The 25,257-nt window shown below is 31.5% G+C and overlaps 1 protein-coding gene across 1 annotated transcript; it reads left to right on the plus strand.

The window, feature by feature from the left end:
- Window positions 1–672: 672 nt before the first annotated feature.
- LOC139099973 (probable phosphorylase b kinase regulatory subunit alpha) lies at window positions 673–16,375 on the plus strand. The gene is made up of 11 exons (XM_070652530.1): window positions 673–1,040; window positions 1,140–2,201; window positions 2,258–2,377; window positions 2,529–2,786; window positions 6,909–7,056; window positions 10,003–10,167; window positions 10,426–10,593; window positions 10,793–11,167; window positions 14,154–14,326; window positions 14,436–14,996; window positions 15,061–16,375. The coding sequence occupies exons 1-11, from the start codon at window positions 912–914 to the stop codon at window positions 15,547–15,549; spliced, it is 3,648 nt and encodes a 1,215-aa protein (XP_070508631.1). The 5' UTR covers window positions 673–911; the 3' UTR covers window positions 15,550–16,375.
- The last annotated feature ends 8,882 nt before the right edge of the window (window positions 16,376–25,257 follow it).

Raw genomic sequence — 25,257 nt, forward strand, 5'->3', positions numbered from 1 at the left:
ACGGTTTATTTTCAAAAATTTCAAATACAGTAGCGGCTTTCAAAAAACAGTCATTTTTGTCTGGTAATTTAATTAAACATAGCAATCCAAAACTTTCTATTTCGCAAGTTATTTATATAAAATAAACATTCAAGCAACGAAACCTTGAAATCATTTAACCTTCTACTTGCTTTTCATGTTATGATCTTATGAACAATGACCGTTAAAATAATATTCAAAATAAAATCAACCACGTGAGATTTGAGGCGTGCGGCAAAATTTCACTGTATGGAAAAGACCGAAAGTAAGTATTATGAATGAAATATCGATTGACTAGCTCTCAAACATTATTATTACTGATTTATGACTTATAAGTGACTAAATTGACGTAAATCCTCAGTGAAAATATTGTCCAGAGATGAAATATAAAAATGTCAATAAAGAAATTATTCTGCCCAGCTTTTGAGCAAATGTTGCTATTGTGAGATACAGCATAAATAAAAATAATTAATTTAATGTGGAAAACAGCATAATTAAATAGAGAAAAGTGAATCAAATGTGAGATCCAATAGTATGAAATCAAAATACAGTGAAGAGTAGTGAAGCAGTGCAAGATATTTGAGAGAATAGGAAGTTTGTGTGCCATCCCATAATTCAGTCATTGATCATTCGACATTCAGATGACATTAGAACTGAAAATTTTCGCTACCTTTTAATTTTTCACTAAGATTATTTTTGGTTTTATTTGTAGTATTTGTGCTAATTAAAAAACTTATATCATGTATATTAAGGTTTAACCTTCTCGAATTATGATAGTGAGAAAATATTAAAGGAATATAGCGAAATTTAGGTGAAAAACTAAGAAATTAATTGCGTATTAAGAAAAATTAGAAAAAGAAAAGTAAAAAAAATAAGATCCAAGAACATTCAAAATGCGTTCAAGATCGAATTCTGGCGTTCGGCTGGATTACTACCAGCGAATTGTACATCGTCTGATAATGACACATCAACAGCCTGTCACAGGATTGTTTCCAGCGAGTCCTGCAAATCATCATGCTTGGGTAACATAAAAAAATAGAAGAAGAACTTTGACATTAATCTTCAAGGTCTGAATAATCATTTTAAATTAATTTGTTTCTCTTTTCAACTTGCTCATACAGATTCGTGATAATGTCTATTGTATTTTGGCTGTCTGGGGTCTTTCTATGGCATATAAGAAAATTGCTGATCAAGATGAAGACAGAGCAAAGGCTTATGAATTAGAGCAAAGTTGTGTCAAATTAATGCGTGGCCTATTAATGGCAATGATGAGGCAAAAGGAGAAAGTTGAACGATTTAAAATAACACAAAATCCACTAGACTCATTGCATGCTAAATATTCAAGCAAAAATGGACAGGTCGTTGTACGTGATGATGAATGGGGTCATTTGCAGATAGACGCAATTTCATTGTATCTTTTAATTCTTGCACAAATGACTGCATCAGGATTGCAAATTGTTTTCTCTCTTGACGAAGTGTCATTCATCCAGAATCTTGTATTCTACATTGAAAGTGCTTACTGTATTCCAGATTATGGTATTTGGGAAAGAGGTGATAAATCTAATCATGGACAGCCTGAGTTAAATGCCAGTTCTATTGGTATGGCTAAAGCAGCACTTGAAGCTGTAAATGAATTAGATTTGTTTGGCGCTCGTGGTGGTCCCGCTTCCGTTATTCATGTTTTAGCCGATGAAGCACATAAATGTCAAGCTGTTTTACAATCAATGCTACCTCGTGAATCCAATAGTAAAGAATTGGATTCTGGATTGCTTTCAATCATTGGTTTTCCTGCTTTTGCTGTCGACGATCCAGCATTAATTGAAGAAACACGAGACGCAATCGTTCAACGTCTCCAAGGTCGATATGGCTGCAAAAGATTTTTACGTGACGGATATAAAACACCGAGAGAAGATTGTTCACGATTATACTATGAACGTTGGGAATTGCGTATGTTTGAGAATATTGAGTGTGAATGGCCGCTCTTCTTTTGTTATCTCATTCTCAATCATGCATTTCATGGTGACAAAAACAGCGTCTCAGAATATGTCGCAAAATTGGAGGACATTATGGTGAAAACTGAAGAAGGCATGAAACTTGTTCCTGAGCTCTACACTGTCCCCCACGACAGTGTAAACAATGAATATAAACATCCAGGATCCAGTCAAAGACAACCAATTGGACGGGTAACTAATTACATTAATCTAGTTGGATTTATGCTATAATGTTGTAAATATTTCAGACACCATTTTTATGGGCTCAGTCGCTATATATTTTGGGAAAGTTGCTTCAAGAAGGATTTCTAGCAGTCGGTGAACTTGATCCACTAAATAGACGTCTCGGAGCACAAAAGAAACCTGATGTAAGTATCAAAATATTTCAATAATTATTGGAAACTTCCAAAAAATCTGGAAATATTCCAATGAAAATTTAAATTTAAAAATGTCGTTAAAGTTCAATTGCTATAAAAATTTATGGAACAAACTTTTAACACTAAATATTCTATTTATTAGGTCGTCGTCCAAGTTGTTATATTGGCAGAAGATGATGAAATTCGTAATAAACTTGCTGATCATGGATTTAATGTCCAAACTGTTGCAGAGGTTGCGCCAATTGAAGTTCAACCAGCACGTGTATTAAGTCATCTTTACACCTATTTAGGACGTAATAAAAAACTTGGATTGACTGGTCGTAAATCAAGAGATGTTGGTATATTGAGTACAAGTAAATTGTATTCATTAAAGGACAGGATTTTCGCATTCACACCGCAAGTAAATAACGAAATATGAAAATGGAAAAAAAAATAATTAGAAAAGTTTCGGATTATGGACGGAATTAATATCTCTATATAAACTGGTTCACTGAGTACATCAATGAACTGGACATATACGAGAAAAGTTCATAAAATGAAACGAATGATGTACTAACTTTTAGACGAAGTCACGTTTCGGATAGAGCAACTGAGAGACAGTGTAAGGGAAAAATAAATGAAGTTAAAAAGGAAGAGAAAAAAAAGTTTTCAGAATTCCGAAATATAAATTGATGATACTCATAAAGCTTCTTAATTTATCATCAAGGAAGTTTAATGTTTTGACTGGTGCAATATTCTATCGTAAAATTATGACGCTATATGTAGATGATAAAGTTGCTTATATCGGAACGTGACATCATCTACAAAGTGAATTTCAATTTATTTTTATGATTGCTATTCATCATGAGATCGCTTCTTTTTCGTACGTAACATTCCATTACTTTCATTTTAAACTGGTTAATAATTTTTTGACCATTAATTATACAGTCATATATATTCAATGGAAGCGATCTCGATACTTGGTATACTCGCATGATGGTGATTAGAGCGCATTTTTACCGTACATCTATGCATTCTAAATTTCCATTAATCCATATCCACATAATTTTTAACATTATTAATCATTCATCCATGCAAATTTCAAAATTTAATAATATTAAATTTGGAATCCTTTTTTTTTTAAACAAAATTCCAAATTTTGTCTGGAAATTTCCGTAAAATTCCTGATTTTATCTGGAAGTCTTCCAAAAATTTCCAATAAATTCGAATCTAAAATTATCGTTATTTCAAAATTCAATACTTTTCAATTGCCATAAATGTTTAACCAAACTGGCTAAATGTTTGTATTTGTACGGCAAAAATGCGCTGAAAGATTGATTCATGTTTTATTTATTGAACATGACGTTAATTTAACTAACCAAGCGACAATTCAGAAATATGATTAGCAAATCAAATTAATAATGAAAGGTTTATTATTGAGAACAAAACAATCAGTAGTATACAATAGTAAATCAACAACAATATTTTATAGTTTTCCGATTTAACAAGGTTTTATATAGCATCCGATAACGAATTGATGATTGACATTTTAAAAGGGGAAATCAGTTTTCTAAAGTCCGCTTGGCAGAACCTGCTCGGCAGACCACTAATTACGCTGGTATTGAAAGATATTCAATTAGGTTAGCATCAAATTTATGTAAAATTATATTTAATTTTATATTATTTTATTATTTTTGACTCTCGGCTCATTTTCATTAGCTTTGTTTCATTTCTATTTTTTGTCACGAGATGTGGGAAAAAATTGAAATGAAAACCTTGATGAAAATGAGCATCTTAATTAGTAGACAAACAAATTTCATTAAGTAAATTTCTTCGTACAAAACATTTTCACTAACAAATCAACGGAAAAATTGTACATTTTTTTGAAAAATGGGGTTGTTTGCTAATGACGTCCCTACAAATTTATTCCATGATGTAATTTAGCTTGCAATTTCAAAGGCAATAATTTGACTGAATTACGTAAAGATTTCAATTACATCCAGATCATGATGGACGTCATTAACAGATGACCCCTAAAAGGAAATTCTTCTCACATGTGACATGCCTCAACCCACAAGAAAATAAGACAATGAAATGTGATAGTCGCGTGATTACTCACATAGCCTTTGTAAATTCATGAATTTTCCTAACCTTTTGTTGTTCGATTGCTCTTAACTGATTGACTGATGCTTTCAAGCGTGCTGTCACTTCTTAACAACAAGAATAAATGAAATTATAGGAGGAGAAAATGAAAAACTTTTATTTGTGAACAATCAATATGGCAAACGCAATTTGTGACAGTTAGTTGGCTGCCAGTTTGTGAGGAAAAATAGCATGTCAAATTCACTTAACATTTCCATTCAAAATGAAGCAGAAAACCTTCAATGGATTCACTTTTTCTTTTGCTGATGTTGTTTGTATAAATAAATACAAAAATATATACACAATTTCTTTCTTCATTCCTTACTCTACCTCCCCCCAAAACTTTAACGCTATATTATTATATTGAATAAAATCCCGTGCTCCATTAAATATGGAATTATTCATGAAATTACCACCTTAAACGAATCCAATTTAACCATCAACAGAAAATTCATGAAATTCAAGGCATTCACTTTTCCTTATGTCTTCCAACTTCTTCTTCTTCCTCCCTCCCACATATTCGCTTCCTCGAAATTCAACAAAAAAAAGATGAAAATTTTTGTACATAAGAAAGGAAAGATGAAAAAAAATCACAGCTTAGGTCATTGAATGAAATTAAAACAGGAAAAAAAAGTTTTCTTGCTTTGAAATGCAAAATTAATTTCATTCATTGAGATGAAAAACTTCCCTCCTTCATTGTCTCAACATTTCTTTTTATTATAGTTTTAATATTTTTTTTTTTTTGTTCTTTAATTTAAATTGCATGCGAAAGACAAACTATATTGATATTAATTTTTTTTTTTGTTATAGACGTGAAAAATTATTTCACTTTAAAAAATTATGAAATTTTTTTGGTTGTCATTGTGATTTGGATGCATTTGGATTGAAATTACTTTTTTTGAGATATTCTTGGTATTTGAGGAAATTTGAGTTAGGCTTCCTCAGACAGACAATGAGCATGCCCATTGAAATTTGAAAAGAATTTGAGAGATAATAAGACCATAAGTTGCTCACCTCAAATTTGAAAGATTTTCCATCAAATTTTGACCCAAATTCGATTTTAAAATTGGAAATCTTCTATTTTTTGCAAACAAAATTGTAAGGAATTCAGGCCGACAATTTATATTCAAAAACTCGGAAAATAAGAAGACTTTGGATGTAGAATTTTTAAAATTACGATCACTGTCGTGCAGTTAACTGCAATCTCGGCTGCGCCTGTTGTCCTTTCAAATTCATTCTTAATTGTTACAAGGATAAGACTAAAATGATTATGCCCAGTTTTATGAGCTACTCCTTGTCTCTTGGGGTCAAGTAACTGCTTTCTGCTGTTTTGCTAACCAAATAATAATTAAAAAATATTTTTTAAAATTAATAACCAGCAATTAACCTTCACAACAGGGACGTACAGAAGTTTTTCAAATTTTTGCAGTTTTTTCTCAAAAAAACCTCACAAATTGAGATTTTGAAATTTTTTGTCAAAGGGGTTGGGTTGGACCCGAAAAACTATCCCATGACTACGTCCCTATTTTCTAATACTATTTGACTGCTACTGCTAAAAATTTCACTAATCAGAAATTAAGCAGAATAAGGAATAATCTTGCTTGACTTTCATATCTGTTACTTGACTTCGAAAGCATTATTTCTCGTAGAAATTTAATTGCCAACATTTAAAACAAAAATTATGAGTAGATACATCAAGATTTGGCTCCATTTGTCTCTAGCATTTTTATTTATTATCTCGAAAAAAGTTCTCGTATTTCAATAAAAGAAATCGAATATCCTCAAACTTATCATATTACCAATAATAAATTTCAATCCAAAAGCATTCAATCTTCCTTAATGGATAAGCAATATCTCAAAATTCATACTTGAGTACTTTCTTCACATTTCGATGTTATCTGACAAATGTAGAGTTGTTTTCTTATCTAGACGTAAAGGATTCATACTTTTAGTTAGATTGAAATGATTTTTCCACAACACAAGTCACAGAGAACCTGACAATTTTGAAATCTTATTGTTTTTTTGTGTATTTTATTGCATTTAATAATATGGAATGATATTTTGTAACTGTAGCTAATAATCTGTAAAGTCGGTTGTCGGATTTCATAAGGAATGAAATTGTAGAGAAATTGAAAATTGCAATATTCAAGTGGAATTGGTGGACTAATTGGTGGAACAATATTTTAAGCAATCATCAAATTAATTGGAAAACTATATTGGATATATCTTCTATAACTACCTAAATTTAGCATCAAAATTATTTCATATTTCATCAACTTTTTTAACCATATAAAAATTTTTGCTTATTTTTTTTATTTTACCAACTTTTTTTTATATATATCTATACATATATTGTGACCCCTCCACAAAAAATACCATTCTTAAAATTCAAAATTAAAAGAATATTGATTATGATGAGTACTATACAACACGAGATCCCGACCTTCTTGCGAGTAATTTTACAAACAATCTAGCATTTTTGGCCCAAAGTTGGTCGCACACGTTGGGTAGACCTTTACACGTTTTAACGATTCACTCATTCTTGTTAGGTAAGCCATCATCACACATCCTTCCATTCCTTCATTCCATTTCTCTTTTTTTTATATAAATTTTCCTTTATTGATTTTTTTATACCTTATATATATATTTTAATGCTGTGAAATTTTTTATCGATCAAGGAGCAGAAAATTTTGTTTAGCTGCTGATTACCATTTTGATGTAATTTGGTGTTGGCTGATTATATGTTTAGAATAGAACTCAGGGAGTGTCAATGGATCTTGAATTTAGCACTCATTATAGATTTTAGCTGTATCAAAGCTATTGTGTTTTAATTAGAATAGAGTGATGTCTTAGCTAACTATATAAATATGCTTTAAGACATCCAGTAAAAAAAGCGGTGTCAAACCCAATTAATAAAGAATTGGGACCAAACAAATCCAAAAATAAATCGAATGATTCAGAGATGTTTCATGTGACTGAATGTTTCCAATGAAAGCTAAATTTAAAAGATTGAGATGTGGGGCATTTGGATCGTAAAATTATTACAGCAACAAAGGGTTTTTCTAAATTTAAAATGAATTGGAAAGGTCTGAGTTTTTTACAAATACGTTAAAAAATTAGGTCTGATATCCTCAAGTTAAAACCATTGCTGAATCCGATATAATACTGTGCCAAATGTATGTGTCTCAGACATCACCTACCTAGATATACCAAAAACGAATTCTCTTATTGTCCAATTGAATTTATTAGAATTGACTGAAAATATTGATACTATGAATGATAATGCGAAGAATTAAGCTTTCTAATCGATCTTTAACAGTGGTGCGCAACCAGTGTGACGTCAAAAATTTTTTGGAAATGCCGTGAACCGTTTTCGGTTTTTGGTCTTGGCTTATCAACAAGAAGTGCCTTAAAAAATAAAAAGTTGCCCACCACTGATCTATAACATGTAACTCATATTTTTAAAATTATCAAAAAATGGCGTTAATAGTCATGGGTTTTTGCAAGAATTATTTTGAATTGAGCTGTTTTCAACACAACTTTAAGTGAAATTGACACAAGCCTAATAGACTAACCCGAGTGACACAAATGACACATGGTCATATTGCTGCCAAAAATCAGCGACTTTTATTTGGTTTTAATAAATGCTAAACTTCTTTAGCGGAGCCCTTAAAGTTCCGTGGCGGAGCCTTTATCATTTGTGTCACTAGGGTAAAAATGCTGCCAACCAAAAGAGTTCTGAACATTATCTGACTGCTAACATAACATCCATGAAATATCATCCTAGCTACTGACAATGCTTTAAATTCTCCTACAAAACCTTTCTGCTCCTGATCAAAATTTATGCAAATTTAAAGCTGAAAATAAATTCACTTGAGGAAATTGTGAGACATCCGCGATTTCCTCGAGTTACTCTAAATAATCATTGAACCTTGCCAAATAAAACAAAAAAAAAATAAATCATCAAGATCATGCACACAAAATAAAAAATTATTCATTCTTTATACACAAACAGAAAAAAAAAGTATACCCAGCACAATGAGCTTTACTCGGGCTTCTTTAACGTTCCTGTTGTTTTGTTTATTAAAAAAACATTTTTCTAGCTTCTTTAATTTTTCCACAACTTTTATTTGTCCGATGATTCCTCCACTTTTTTTTGCAAGTATTTCTTTATTTATTTTATTTTAATTGCACAAAAACTGTTGTTCTGGTGATAGATGTGTGACTTAACTTGTGTGTATATAAATTCACGATTTGACAAGCATTTTTGCGACAAAAATAATCATATGTTTATATAGCCATTCCGACTGTTGTGATTAATCACTTTGAACGGGGACATTTGTGACACGTAAATTGTTTGAACAGACAGATTACAATGATGTATTGCTAAGGGATGTTAAAAAGTATTAACTAATAGGAAAAAATTAAAGCGAGTGATATTTTTAATTGGGAATATTTAACTATTTTTGACAGGAAGGTGACCTTCATGATGTCACTGCAAACTACTGAACTGCATTGTTTTATCAACATTTTGCAATTCACATAGACTTTTACTACAATTGTAACGGGAATTTCACGTCCCGTCCCGTACCGCGTTTCTTAAATCATACGGGATTGAACAATCTTGATAGTCTAAGTGCACTTGATCGATATAATGCGGCGAACCATATTATTTGCCCTTAAAAAAGATTGAATTCAGCCATCAATGTGCTGTTTGTTCTCTAGTGAATACGTTATGCTCTTCAGGGAACTAAATGGCAGTTGTCATTTCTGTTTGCTTCAAAATTTTGATACAGTTTCTCAATAAGAAAAGTTCCTATATTGAGTATCTTAATTTATCTGTACTAATCCACGAGCAGTCGACCGAGAGCATATTTAAAGAAATAAGCCAATTTAGGATCCATTTGAGAAAATAAGAAAATGAAGGTCTACAAACGATCTACTAATAATAGGACTTCATATTGAAAGATTAGTTCCATGTCCTATCTTGGCCACGAAATGTCGTAGATCATTGTCTGTTTGTAGCAATATAACAATATATGATGTCTATCATGAAATGTTACAGTAAAAATGACTATATTGACATATGAGCTCACTAATCGTTTAACGCAAAAACGCATCGTAGTCACCTAATTCTTAGAACTTTATTTTGTTGTTTTTCTTTCTAATCCTATTTTTTAATGTGTGTATTTTAATTCCTTTTCTTGTGTAAATAGCTTTTTATTGACTCTTTTGTTTCTATTTGTGCTTTTTCTATCCTTTCTTTTGGTTAAGGACTTTTGTTTGTATTCTTTGAGCATGCAAATTTTATTCTTTGTCATTTATCACTCCTTTATATCCTTAATCATTTCTATAAATTTCCACGATAATTTTTGTTAAATTTTAAAAAATCTTAATTTTTTAGACAATAATTACCTATTACTTAATTTGATCATAATGTAATCAATATCTTCTTTCTTCATTCATGAACCATGGACATGAATAAAATCCTATAGACCAAAATCGTATTCCACTCGCAATGGTACAAACAATGAAGAAATTAAAGTCAGGTTACATCAATGGAACTCGTGTGATGCTTGGAAATTTGGGAGATTTTTTGAATACATCAGCAGTCACGGATTTGAGCTTTTTAGGCAGCCAAGAAGATGGATATCCAGATAGTGAGTTATATAAATGAAAACTAGTTCATTTCATACGATTAGCAGGTTCACGAATAAGTATTATCATTAAGCATCCGCAGATTATTTGTGGCCATGATCATCCTTAACATTCTTCCATGCTTCACATGGAAGTTGATGCTTTGTGAATGTTTATATAAATTTTAAATCTATTTTTATTTCAATTACTAACAAAAATCAAAAAATCCCTTTCTGTTTCCATTTCCACATCCTTAAAAAACACAAAAATACATTAAATAGAATTGAATCCAGCGGTACAAGCTTACTTGGATGAACATTTGTTGAGATCGATGTCGCAGAAGAACACATTAGCCGGGATGAGAGGAGGATCATTGCGTCCACGCAATTTGCGCCGTCGTATGTCTGTAAAGGGAGCGATCAAGAAGACACGCTCCATTAATGTAGACTGTAAGTAAATTCCTTATTAACGTTCGTCGACAACACTTTTTTCAGTACACACAAAACATGATACACAATAATACAGACAATGAACTAATAAGAGTATATCCTCTTAACAAATTATTCCAAAATATATACATCCATGTTCTATATCCTCTACCTCTCTGTTCTCTCTATGTTTGACTATTTTATATTACTAACTATATAGCGGAGACATTGGGAATGGAAGGTAATGTTACTGAACGTAGATTATCAGTTGCGATAACACCATTGTGGTTAGATTCTAGTGCTACCTCAACTATTCCACCGCCGACGCCAGGCCCCGAAAATCGAGAGGTTACACCACGTCCTGAAACCTCTGAAGAAGGCTTACCACCAAATAAAGTCCAAATTCAGACTTCACAAGATGTTCCACGCATTAATATTCTTCCACGTCATCATCGTGTTGGACTTTCAGATACAAATTTTGAGAATACAGAAGTTGAAGAGCTTCTTGCTATGTTGCGTGAAACTGAAAATCTTGAAGATCAAGGTGACATCTTGCAATATTTGGTGGACACACAAGGATTGGACTTTAATACAGGTAAATATCACATTGAATTTAAACTTCCTTATATTATCCGTTATATTTTACTTAAAATTATCTAATACTTTTGATTTATTTTTTAAATTTGAGGCAAACAAAAAAATATCGGCTTCCATTTTTGTTCATTTTTTTTGGTACGAAAAAAAATTTTTAATCAATTTTCGATTGGCCAAAATTTTTTTAATTTAATGTTTGATGAGGTTGATTGTTTAGAGGAAATACTGTATATCTAGTATTAACATATAGTTTAACAAACGAATGAGAATTAGTTAAAAAAGTGAGTAGTTTGGGTGTCTGTCGAGTTTTTTTTTCTGGGTCCATAAATTCCAGTCTTCCTTAAATTACAATCCTTCCAGATTTTCCAATATTTTTTAACTTTCCAATGGAAAGTTTCCATTCTTCCCATAAGCTCTGGTGTTTTGGTCAATTGTAAACTTCCAAAATTTCCAATAAAACTTCCATTTATTCCAGAATATTTGAGAACTTTCCATTTAGTTCCAATAATTTCCAGTTAAACTAAATTTAAAAAGACATTTTCGGTTTTCACTTTATAAATTTCCTTAAATCACGTCATATCCAATTCGAAATTTCGACTTGCAGACATTCCAAAAAATCTTAATTGGCTTAACTATAAAGGCTTTAATAGCTGGTCAAAGTACGTAGTCAATTTTTTTTTTAAATTAGGGTAAAGAATATAATTTTTGTGGTAATTTCAATCTTCAAGATTTTAAAAGTTCATAACTTTTCACGTGTTAATTCTTTTAGGACAATTTCTTCGGCAAAATATTCAGGAAACAAGGAAATTTACTAAAAGCTAATCAAACATTATCCTAAAATAACAGCTTTCGTGAAAAACTGATTTTATTAGTGAATATAATTTTTGTGGTATGAAATATAATTTTTGTGGTAAAAAAATATAATTTTTGTGGTAATAATAAATTGAGAATTTGTAGCTTAATTCTTCAAGAAGATTGGCTAAATTTATTATCAGGCTTATATTCAACTAATTAAGGTTAAATTTAAGTCTGCAAAGCATGTGGAAAATGATAAATTAATTAAAAAAAGTTGAAAAAAATTTAACGAATTTTTAAATTTTAAATGAGATAGGGGAGCATCAACCTTAGGGAAAAATCAACCAAAAATTCTCTTAGAAAAAATACCACAAAAATTAGATTTTTTTACCACAAAAATTATATTCAATGTTTACATATTTTAAATGTGTTTTTTTAGTTAAACTAATTAACTTTAACTGTTTATTACTAATTATTGTGAAAATATATGGTTTGTTTTATCATATTAGTTCACTTCCTAAATGAATCAGTGATAATTTCTTAAGAAAATATTTAATTGAAAATTGTAGTAAAAACTTGAATTTTTAGGGTAAATTTTTGGATCGATAAAACTTAGTTATAGTAAGGTAAAAGCTCCATAAAACTAAACATATATCATTTTAATAGCATTCTTTCATAATTTATTTACCTTTCTGGATATGAAAAGCAGTGTAAAATAGAATTTCCAAAAAAATGTCAATACCACAAAAATTATATTACCACAAAAATTATATTCTTTACCCTAATTAATTTAATGGTTAATGTATTAAATCTCGTACAAAAGGTTATAGGAGCTTACATTTGATGATATATAAGGCAATAATTAATTATGCATTTTTTGTGTTGTCATAGAATTATCTGAAATGAAGCTTTTCGTATAGTTGTTAATGCTTGACACCAAAATGGTGTTGAGCATACGGTTTTAAACTATTTATGATATTGAATGTGCAAAAGTCGTTAAATGTGCACGATTATTGTTGTACATAGTCATTTACATAAATTTGCCATATTATTTGCTTAAAGATTCAATTTGCTTTAGGATCATTCAGCATAAAAGCGCTTAACGACCTATCAATCAATCAATTCCAACATTAAAATCAGTTGTTTAAATTAATCAAAAATAACTTTTTTTTTATTTTCGCATTTTTTTGATTTCAAGCAAAATTTTTTATTTTTGAGTTCCTTTTTTATTTCTTGATTGGCGCTTTTTATTATTCTCGTTAACGATTGAAATTGTATATTTTAAACCTAGTTCATATATTTATCATCACAGCATTATCAGATTTTTATTTTTAAAGTCTCATAGTCATGAGAGACTAGGAAAATAGGAAAATCATAGATTTTCATTACAATCAGCATGAGATATAAAATTATTTTCATACATTTTAAAATCACAAGAGTTCTTTTGCAGGATGACTCTATGTATAAAAGAAAAAAAAGTAACTTCATGTAAGTCAAGAGGAAGGGATTAGTTGGAAAGGTTTTGAGAATGAAAACTTCCTCAATTTTTATATATTTTATCTTCATCTTTAGTTTAAAAACAAATAATTTCATTTTTAAAGCACTTTTTTATGTTTAAATCTCACGTAAGCCTTGATACAATGGGTATAAGATCATAAATAGTAATAGAGTATGAATTGGGAAATTTAATAGAGAATGCCGATAAAAAAAGCATAATTAACACCATTTCCATGTCATGAATAAACTTCTTTTGGGATATATATCATTAATAATGCTCATGACATGGGTCACTTCTTATAGTAATTTAATATACATTGTCCGGTCCAACACATCAACAAAAAAACAATCTATTAAGTGATAATTCAAAAGTCAACAACAAAAATTAACAATTTTTTATTTTTTATATTTTTTTCTTTTCTTTATAATTATTAATTTTATTAATTAAGCTTATTGTGTGTCGTTTTTCTTTCTTCTTTCTATTCATAAAAAAATGATAAAAATACATAAAAAAAAAAATAAAATCTAACATACATAATATTGGAACCACCATAATACTGGGAAAATAAAAAAATTCCTAAACTATGCCCAATCCATTATGCTTATGTATATATATAAAAAATATGCAAAAAATCATCCAGAACTGGCATCAAATGATGATCACTCCAATAACCATTCTAATTCTACAAATCAAGGCATGTTAGATTCTGGTCGCGTTGTAACTGTACGCGATTTACTCAAAGACCTTTATGAGAAGGCATGCCAGCAAAAGCTATGGGGTCTTGTGCGTCATACAGCCGGTATGTTAGGAAAGAGAGTTGAGGATTTAGCAAAGGCAGTCACAGACTTACTTGTTCGACAGAAACAGGTGAGAATTAGTCGAAATGTCATTTACATCTGAAATGTGCTTTAGCAAGCTGTACAAAAATTGCTTGATATCAAATATCTGCTTCTTATTTACACAAAAATTAATTTAGGTAACCGTCGGAATGCCACCAACAAATGAATTTACAATCACAGCACCATTGCCCGAAGCTGAACTTCGTCAATTGATCCATGAAGCATACGGTGATGATGAAAGTACAGCCATGTTGACTCAAGAATTATTAGTCTATCTCTCAATGTTTATTCGTACGGAACCGCAACTATTTCATGAAATGTTACGTCTTCGTGTCGGTTTAATCATTCAAGTTATGGCAAAGGAATTGTCCCGAACATTACAATGTGATGGTGAACAAGCATCCGAACATTTGCTCAACTTGTCACCATTTGAGATGAAGAATCTCTTGCATCACATTTTAAGCGGTAAAGAGTTTGCCGTTAGTAGTGTTGCACGTGGAAACTTTTCAATTGTTAGCTGTAAATCAAGTCGTGTGAGCAAGAGAAGTCAAATTGGTCTTGGACCTGATCCAGAAGATGATCCATCAACATTGATTGATGATAGACAAGGGCAATGGTTGCGTCGACGACGTCTCGATGGTGCATTGAATCGTGTACCGAGAGACTTTTATCCAAGAGTTTGGACAGTTTTAGAAAGGGTAAGAAGATTTTTTTAATGGATATTTTATGTCTCTAATTTCCACATATCTAATCTATAAACAGTGTCAAGGAATAGCAATTGAGGGACGAGTTTTGCCACAAAGTTTAACACAAGAGATGACATCAAATGAGCTTAAATTTGCATTGGAAGTCGAGACAGCACTCAACACAATCCCACAACCAGAATATCGTCAGTTAGTCGTTGAGGCACTTATGGTACTGACACTTGTCACAGAACATAATGTATCACATTCACTCGGTGGAATAATTTATGTTGAGCATTTGGTTCATAAAGCAAATCAGCTATTTTTGGAGGATCAACGTGCAGTATCTGGCGATGCTACATTATGTTGTGCAAAGTCTAAGGATGGATCGAAGGAAACAACAGCAACTGGAAATTTGTTATGCGGTGGTGCTGCATACATTTGTCAACATCTTTATGACAGTGCTCCAAGTGGAAGCTTCGGAACAATGACTTATATTGCCAAAGCAATTGCATGTGTCTTTGAATGTTTACCAAAGAATGGCGATGTCGATTGTTCAATTCAGTAAAATATATTTTTCTATTCTTTCTCTCACTTTAACTTAGTTATGAAGATTTTCAGAAAATTTTGCCACTTTTAAGAATTTTATTATTATCATAATTATTATTATTATTCTCGTATATAGTTAGGATTATTAACTAAATTGATATTACATGTGTAGTAAGAATGGACTCAGTGTTGTCAGCTGTCTGTAATTCGAGTCGAACATTCGTGGAATGGATTAGGAAAGTTTTGGAAATAGCTAATAGAGGAAATGACTTTCCATGACTATGAAAGCTTATTTTGAAGGCTTATGGCTAACGTTAGTTAACTCTGAAAGTAATTAAACAGTTCCTATGAAGGATGTGACTGATTTTTTAGAAAATTGTATCAATGTTACGGGATTGTTCAGCTCGAATATTAAATCAGGAATAATCTAGATGTATGAAATAAAATTGGCGTGCCATAGCACATAGTTTGGACAACACTGAAACTCGAAATTTTAAAGATGATGAGGATGCTAAGAGAATGTGTTGTAAATCAATGATCAAAGATCATTTTTGTTATTTAATGATTTATTTTATTTAAAAGCTATTTTATTAGAACAAAAAAAAACTATAAATTTTATGAGTCACAATCATTTTACGTAAACAAATTGGTTTTGAGTAAATCAAGGCATGACAGAGAGAAAGAAAAAAATTAATTAAAATACATTAAAATTATAGTGTTTGCAATAACATTTTATCATAATAATATAGGACATACATTGTATAATTTGAAAAATATATGTTTCTTTATGTACAGAAAAGAACACAGGAAGTAAACAACAATTTTATTTCAATTATTCTTTAGAATCGGTTCTGTCGTATTTACTGTCATCTACAATAATTTTAATCCATCCAGTCTATCAATCTGCTCTACGTTTTGGTATTAAATTACCAACTGACCTGCCAACTTCTTCTCGTCACTTAATGCAATCATAACGCACAAATATTGGTATTATTATTTTTGGCCATATTCATTACTTGTCATAGTCAATATCATCACCCAACTAAGGTCCAAAGCTGTATTAATGAATTTATAAGCATGCAATTTGCATTATTTCAATTCCTATAAGACTGAATCTCTCATCTAGGGGGACACAAATGAAGAAGGTGTCTCCACGGAGCTTTTAGGGCTTTTTCTTCTCTTAATTAGCTACCCAAGTTCATATTGGAATTTTGAGGCTAATGTTTGCTTTAAACAATAAGCAGAGGCGTATTCAGGGAGGAGAAGGAAGACTGGTCAGACCCACTCCCATTTTCTTCTCGATCTGTATTAATTAAAATATTATAAATTTCTTCATAAACACCAATGATTTACATGCTCCTGTGCTCTTTTTGACATTAATATTTTTGAGACATTGCTTACAGCTTTTAATCATTCTAAAGAGAAACATACCATGAGTATGACATTTTAGAATATATTTTTATTAGTTACTTTATAAAAAAAATATGTTGAACTTTAGAAAATATAGGTACTGTAATAATATGGTCAAATAAATTCAATATTTAAATTTAATTTACTGCCTTTTGATTAGTTCTGATCTGACTTTTCTAAGCTCGTTGGCTATTGTCCACTATTAGCAGTAGTTCACAGGAACATCAAAAATCCGTTTAAAAATTAATAAAATTCAAAAAAATCCTCGGAATTTATTGCAAGTAAAACTTTAAAGCAACTGGATGTTTTATATCCGTGTATAATTGCCTATAAAAAATAATTAAATAGGAATACTTCCTGTTGATCATTTTGTGGCCATAAAATGCGCCAAAAATCAATTAATGATTCATCGTTTCACATAAAAAATGCACAGCAGTCAATTGTCATGCCACACAAGTTATTACAGTCAGTTAAAAAAGGATATAAAAATAAAATCAAAAATGCATTCCAAAATAAATAAATAAAAATTCCAATTCATAGGAACGAGTCGGTCGAGTGTCGATGATTAATGCTCACAGCACAAAAAGTAAAGCTTAACTCAATTGAAAGTTCATCAAAAGAATGAAGATGGGGAGAAAAAAAAATGCTCAACCCTCATTGTTATTGTCTGCGGTTTAAATGTATTTTTCCGAGCACTGAAGCACTTTAACATTGTTACTGCCGTTGCCTCTCCAATGATAAATTACGAGTGGAATGCTGAGTATTTTTTTTTGTATATGAAAAGTTTTTTTATTTTATTGCACATACTTATAATTGAAAAGCTCTCGAGAGACACACGAACGATGACGGTAGTTGCTGTGCTGAACAGTGGAAAATAAGAAAAATTAAAAAGTTTTTCATTTCACGAGTGGAATTAACAGCGACAATAGGGAGGGAAAAAAAAATTGTTGGAGGTGTTTTCAAGTCCAAGTGCAATTTTTCAAGTTCTTTCACACTTAATTACGTACAATTAAATTTAATGTCGCTTGTTGCCTTTATTTAGTTCTCACTGCATTGATTTTTCTTCCTTGTGGCTTTTTCTTTTGTTGTGGAAAATTGCTTTTATATTTTTTAAGGGAAATTCTTGAGTAAGGAGTGTGGGTACTTATGTAAAATTTAGAAAGAGAGGATCTTGAGCAGCACAATGTGGACTGTAAAACTGGACCGAAATCAACCGTCAGGGTGCAGACAGGGCTAATTCCTATATATCGTTAATACGGCGACATAACTGTGTCTAAGCGAAGAAGTTGTGCTACTCGGGTATAGTAGCGATTTATGAGCCATAATATGGATATGCCAAAAAAATACGAATCATCAGTTGACGCAGGATCACAAATAAATTAAGCCGTTTACTCGAAGAATTTGCGATATGCTGAATAATTTAACGACAAACTGAAGACTAGGAAAAAAATTTTGATTTTTGGGGTAAAACACCTCTATTTCCTTATTTTTTTGTGCAAATTACGTAATGTTTTTTTTTTCGAGTGACACAATTGAAACAATATATCGGTAAATGAGGGCATGTCATGGAACTTTTAAAGCTTTGTCAAAGCTCTTTCAGTAATACCAAATGGAATCCGCTTCTATTTTGCAGCCTTACGGATGCAGCACGGTCTTCTTCAATTTTGTCACTCGGGTTTAAATTCCAAGAAAAGGTTATGATTCCTTATCAACCCTCCATCCCTAGAAAGAACCTAGGTTCTATGCCCCTAATTACAACTCATTAGGAAATCTAAAACATATTAGATAACATTGATTAGCAAGGTTGTATCCTAGTATGAAAATTAAATTTTATTCGATATAATTGTAAGGAAATCAAAATTAATCAGGATAGGATAAATTATTATTGCCTTAAAAATGTGAATACAATAAACCTAACCTCAAAATAAAAAACCTCAAACTCAAACAGTGAATTCAGAGAAAAATTCAAAAGAAGTGAGGAAAATAAACTTTTAATTTAGTTTATGCCGTTTCAATGCTCCGAGAAAGAACAAACTTTGACTTCATTTTGTGTCTGTATCCTCTCCTATGACTATAATGCATAAATATACATACGAAATATAAATAAAATTGAAAGGAAAACTTTTTAATTTCTCTAAATTAAACAATAAGTCACAATTCCTGTACATAGTACAATGTTTTGCTTTTTTCTTGTTGTTGATTTTCTTGTTTTCATACAAAAATAGACGGAAAATGTGGCGACGCTTTTCGTCATTTATGAAACCTCAAACAACTCTCTCTCTTCTCAAAACTATGAATGAGTTTGTGAAGGAGACGAATGATGCACATTGCAAAGTTTTTCATTTTATCAGGAAAATAGAACAGAGTGAGTACAAAAAAAAGTATTTCCTGTCATCGAGTAAAACTTTCACTTACTATGGCATGAAAAAAGCAGGATGTGATATTGTGCAATCAAGCTTATGAACTCTGCTTTTTGTTCATTTGGTGAAGGAATGAAGGCTGAGAAAATAAGCAAGTAAGTGGTCACTTGCTGATTAGTTACTTACTCTCTTAGTTGAGGCGCAGGTTGTAAGGATGTATGGAACGTATGAAGCTTGCTCTGTCCTTTCGAACCTTTTGTCACTTTAAGATATTATGGAATCCAGATTGTCGCCATTTCAAACGGTTTCAGTTAATAAGGGAGGAAGGTGGTCAAAAAAGTCGATTTTTTTGGATTTCAACTGCTGATTATCTGTATGGAAAGTGATCTCGAGGTATCAAAGTGGACCCAAGAGGTCATGGAAATACTGCATGAGCATCGATTCAAAAGTGGGGGGAATTAGAAACTGACAGAAGCTATTGAAAGACAGATTCAGCTTTTGACGGAATCAGCAGATGCTGCAATGGGCACTCGAGAGCTCTAGTCAAGGAAGTAAGAAATAAGTAAATAAATGCTCTTTAAGTTGCTCATATTATCGAAAATGTTTGAAATTTATTTCGGATTATTCGAACAGAAGTTTGGCCAAGTCTTAAAGGTTCTAGCAGGCTTTCAATTGTTTATTACGGTACATAACCCCTAACAGGCAAAGAGACCGCTTTTAGATATTATTGACCATTAATCACATTGGCTTGAATTCCGAATTAAGATATCAGGAGCTCAACGGGATCTTGGAGTCGTTTACTATAAATAGAAGCAGAAAAATCGGTTCCGTACATCTTTCGTCAACTGCATTACTGCTAACATGATTAGTGACTGTCACTCAATTGATGCTTAATAGCTATATTTTAAATCAAATTAGTATCAATAACAAAAGAGAGTCATCATCATAAAGTACCGACAAAATAAAAGCAAATCTCCAACTCTTGAACATTAGCTAATGTAGAATCTACGGAAATTTCTCTTTTTACGCCTCGTCTGCTTTCTTCCCAAAAAAAAAAAATCCACATGTCTGCAAAAATTTATTCTTTCATGTTCCATTTAATTTTCCCATTGAGAAGATTTCCTCATGCCTTCATTTCACTTCCTTTTTTATATTCATAAATCATACAGAAATTGTCGTTATGATCTGATAAACATCAGCAATGTATGCATATACAAAGAACAAGGAGATGAAAAATATCATACACAAGAGTAAGTTGAGGGATGGATGGATTGTAAGAAATGATTTTTGAATGTCGCTGCTTGTATCTTATTTAAAATGGATAAGTTGATGGATGATGTCGAGTGGAATGAATGGATGTTTGCTGTTTGGTTGAAAAATTGATGCTAATGAGATGGATTTTAAAGTTTGGAGTTCATTAATTTGAAACTAACTGGAATTGAAAATGTCATCTTACTTAGAAAATGTCAGCAAAGTAGTGTAAGTAACTAAGTCAAAATCCATTAAGAACAGGATCTTGTTTAGATCAGACAATTGGCAAGATTTAAATATGATAGAGTTCATGGTTATGATGAGCAAGCAAGTATGCAGCAGTCTGTTGCACACAGTCTTTGGTACCTTAGTGACCTTGTCGTGATGGATTTTGTTAACTAGTAACTGGAACATGTTTAAATTAAGACTAGAATTTGGTTCGGAAACCTTACTAATCCTTAAGATATGTAGAAAATTCACGTCCCTTCAACATAGTTTGAAAGGGGATTCAAACTAACGTCATCTAAATTGCATGTTGCTCTTAACAACTGAGCTGCCAGGAGTTGTCATTGAGTGTGACACAAAGCACATTTAATCCTGCAGTTTTTCACTCCTTAACTTCGATTGTTCTTTAGGACCACAGTGTAAATCCAACAAAGTTAAGTAGTGGTTTGGATTACCTTTCATAAAATTCTCAAACTAACTGGTAGTCATTAGACCAGTGGTCAGCTTCGACCAAAACGGCATACGGTCCATAGAATTTGAGTAAAATTTGGCAACACACAGGTTGCCCCACCACTGTTTTAGACCTTATGCTATATGATTCATAACCAAAGATCTGTATTTTACAGTCATATAAATGTAGCACAAAATGAAGCTTAAATTGATGTCAATAAAAGAGCTTTTATGGAGTCTTAAAAGGTACGTCCCGAAACCTTCTTCATTTGTGTCGCTCGGGGTTAAATTCCCTGTTTTAATCTTACAAAAACAATCACAAACCTCATTTGTCTAAACACCAGACACCTCCATATATGTGCTGTATATACTCCCCTTCATCTCATATGTTGTATTTAATTTAGGAAAATATTCTTGTTGATTATTTTATGAGCACTTCCAAATCTCTCCTCAACAAATTTTTTTTTTCATATCGCGTTTCAAAAGAAACCAGCAAGAGTCTTGCCTTTACACCCTAACCTCATAAAAAATTCATTTTCGATATTTTTGTTGCTCATCTTTGTTCATTTGAAGCATGAAATTTTCTCTTTTTTGTGTCAAAAATTTTGTTCCTTCTTCAGCCTCACTTTTTTTTTATTGCTGTGTGAAAATTTTTTCTGTGTCGTGAATAGCAGCAGTGCTTAAAATCACGTTGTCATTGTATCATTGCTCATAATACGTAATTACATTATAATTCCATTACTGTAAATCGCTTTGATGTTGGAACTGTGACAAAGTTTTGATTACTTTTCCCTCTACACTTTTTTCTTCCTTCTTCTTGTTCTTCTTTACTTAGCCTTTCCCTTTTTGATGGTTGAATGAGGAGAGGAAGGGAAAAAAGAGGGCCCAAGCCAAACTCGAGCTAAAAGTTTTTTAATGCAATATGAAGAAGAAAAGCTGTGCGATGTGGTAAATTAAAGTGATATGAAATTAAGAGATTTGAGAAGCTTTAAGAGTTAAGTTTTATAGAATTGTTGACAGTTGTTCTTGTATCTCGACACGAGCAGCACAAGTTAAGAAGACTACGCCACGGAGCTGTCTTGAAAGGACAAAGAACTGTTAGAACCAGTCATTAATTTGCATTTGACTAGTTGTAATGCATTTTTGTCCATTCGGATTTAAAGGTTGCATCACCTCTATTTAGCAGTCTTATGGATGTCACGTCTAAAATCTCAATTTGATATCTAAGCTATAATTTTCAAGGAGCATGTTGATACTTTTTTACATTGTAGATTTTCGATGAAATCAATAGAAATTCCAGGAGTTCTAGTGGGATCCCCCACCACCCACATGTTAATGGTATTGATACTTGACATTACCATATCACAGATTATGGAACTCTGGATGTAAATAAATAAGGATCTAAATACTTCTGTAGGAACATACTCAATTTTGAGTTATAATATCTATCAGCAGCCAATGAGAGAATTATTCAATCTTTATATTCATTTCTATTTTTAAAAAGTTCTTTAATTAAATAATCAAATTAAATAATTAAAGCTTGAATCACTAATTTACATGATTTAAAATTCTAGAAAATTATAAGTATTGTCATTATTGGCGACCTTCAAATAATACGTTCAGGATGGGAAGTGTAAATCTGATTTAAACAAATCATACAGTAAAACATTTTGGGAAATCGATCAAAAATCCGATCTCAGATTCGAAAATGATCCCTTGACAAAAAACGAGACCCCAAACTCCACTCGTCCTCCCTTCAAGCACACAAGCATGTGCATTCAAGTTTTCTTTGCTAAAGCCAGTGGTCTGCAACCTTTTTTAGCTAAAAATGATTGAAAATTGCATGAGTCGTATGTCGTGTGCAGTATCAGTCGATGCTAATCAGCAAGATGTGCCACGAAAAATAAAAAGTTTCCCATCACTGGCTTCAATTGTTACAAAATCGCAGACCCTTCCCCCTTTCTTTTCATCCTCCTAAAAATATGAACGTAATAACTGAACAGTCCCTTACTTATTTCAAAACTTCTCAGTAAATTGATGCTGCTTCCTTCATTTCAACATAATATTATGATGATAAATGATAAAACTCTCTCTCTGTGGCTCCCACACAATAATGGCAAACTAATTAATAATTAGCATCATTAGTTTTGATCATAAAATTCTATACAAAAATCATTTTCGCTAGCCATAACTTTTTTCCGCAGATTTTGCAGCTCATAAGCTCTACTGCTTCTTTTTGAAAAGTGTTATCATTAATTAATTTAAAATATATTTAATGAACTGTATAAAATCTTTTTTTGGACTGTCTAACGTGTTTGCAGATAAAATCTACTTGATGCGTGCATCAGAAATTTTATTAAAAATACAAAAAAATAGTCAACAATGTTTTATGCTTCATGCTTTGAAAATTGTCAATTTAATTTTATCTGATGTGTTAGCCACACATACACGATTTTCGGGGATGCACTGAATCAATGTGTCGCAAAACTGTGAAAAAATAGGGGATTATTTTGAGATTATTTTTATAGCCATAAACAATTTCAGAATGTTCATTTATGCATACATTTAGGATTGATTGATGCAGTGCATTTAGTAAAAGGCAAATTGAGTTGGCCGCAGTTTTCTAAGAACCGATTGAAATTTGTTTAAAATGTTATACTTCACAAGTGTTAGCAGAGAAATTTCTATACAAATTTTAATTGGTTTTTAGGAAGTGAACTCAGGTTGATTTAGACCTCCGATTGACCTCTGACCAGTTTTGTGACATTTTGAAACTCTTAATCCTTAACATCAGAATCTATAGATACAGCTGGTATATTTACTATAAGTTCAAGTCCTATTTAACAGATAAAATCAAAGAATGCTTAAACTTTTCATAATTCCATGCATAAATATCTAAATAAATTTAATAAGCTCTTCAAATTCTTCTCCTACCTTCCTACAAATAATGTGATTCATCATAAAAGTTTTAACAAAAGAATTCCTTTAAGATGAAAAATTGCTCTTTGTCATCTTGAGAAAATAATTTTATCTTCTTTTGATCACAGCATTTAACGGCATAATATGCTTTATAAGTGTTTATATATAATGACTGAAGGGCCCAGCCTTATGAGCTGGAGGCACTGCGATTTTAAATCTGTTGTACCACACCCTTTAGACCTACAGTTTATAGTGGGATCCGAACCACTTGCAAGCTCTGCACATTGCAAAGACACGAGTACGTCATAAGACCTGATGTACCCTGCAATGTACCTAGTTACAATTCGTGTGCGCAAGATTTCGTAATGAAAGTCATCCAAATACTAGTATATCCTTGTATACCTAGCAGTGGAGACACATTGTGTGCCAAAGACCTCAAAACTCCACCCAACACACGAACCGAGCTTCATAACTAGAACGGTGAAATGGAAAAAGAGCTTCGAAAATTAGACATGGCCTGGGATTGAACCCAGGACCTTTGGCACGTAAGGCCAACGCTCTACCATTTAGGCCACTGATGCCATTTCACCGATGTTTATATGCTTTATAAGAAATACTTGAGCTGCAAAAATGAACATTGATAAAAAAAACGTTTAAAAAAACTTTTTAAAAAACACGCTTTTAAAAAAGACTAAAAAAAATTAAAAGAAAAATGTCCTAAAAAGTAGTAAATAAAAAAAAAACGTTAAAAAAAACTTTTTAAAAAAGACTAAAAAATTAAAAGAAAAATGTTCTAAAAAGTAGGAAATAAAAAAAAATCACGCTTCTTAAATAAAACATAAAAATAATAAAAAAAAATTTGAAATTAAGAAAAGAAGCTAAAATATTTTTCCAAAATATTCTTGTGTAGTACAAGAACACTATGACTTAAAATCGTGGGGCGTTTGAAAGAAGAAGTTAGTGTTAAAACCATGGTAATTTCGCCCCACGCTTTTAAGTCATAGTGTTCTTGTACTACACAAGAATATTTTGGAAAAATATTTTAGCTTCTTTTCTTAATTTCAAATTTTTTTTTATTATTTTTTTGTTTTATTTAAGAAGCGTGATTTTTT

Source organism: Chironomus tepperi, unplaced genomic scaffold (assembly GCF_022539635.2).
Source record: "Chironomus tepperi strain 1889 unplaced genomic scaffold, CSIRO-AGI_Ctep_v1 contig_48, whole genome shotgun sequence".
NCBI lineage: Eukaryota > Metazoa > Arthropoda > Insecta > Diptera > Chironomidae > Chironomus > Chironomus tepperi.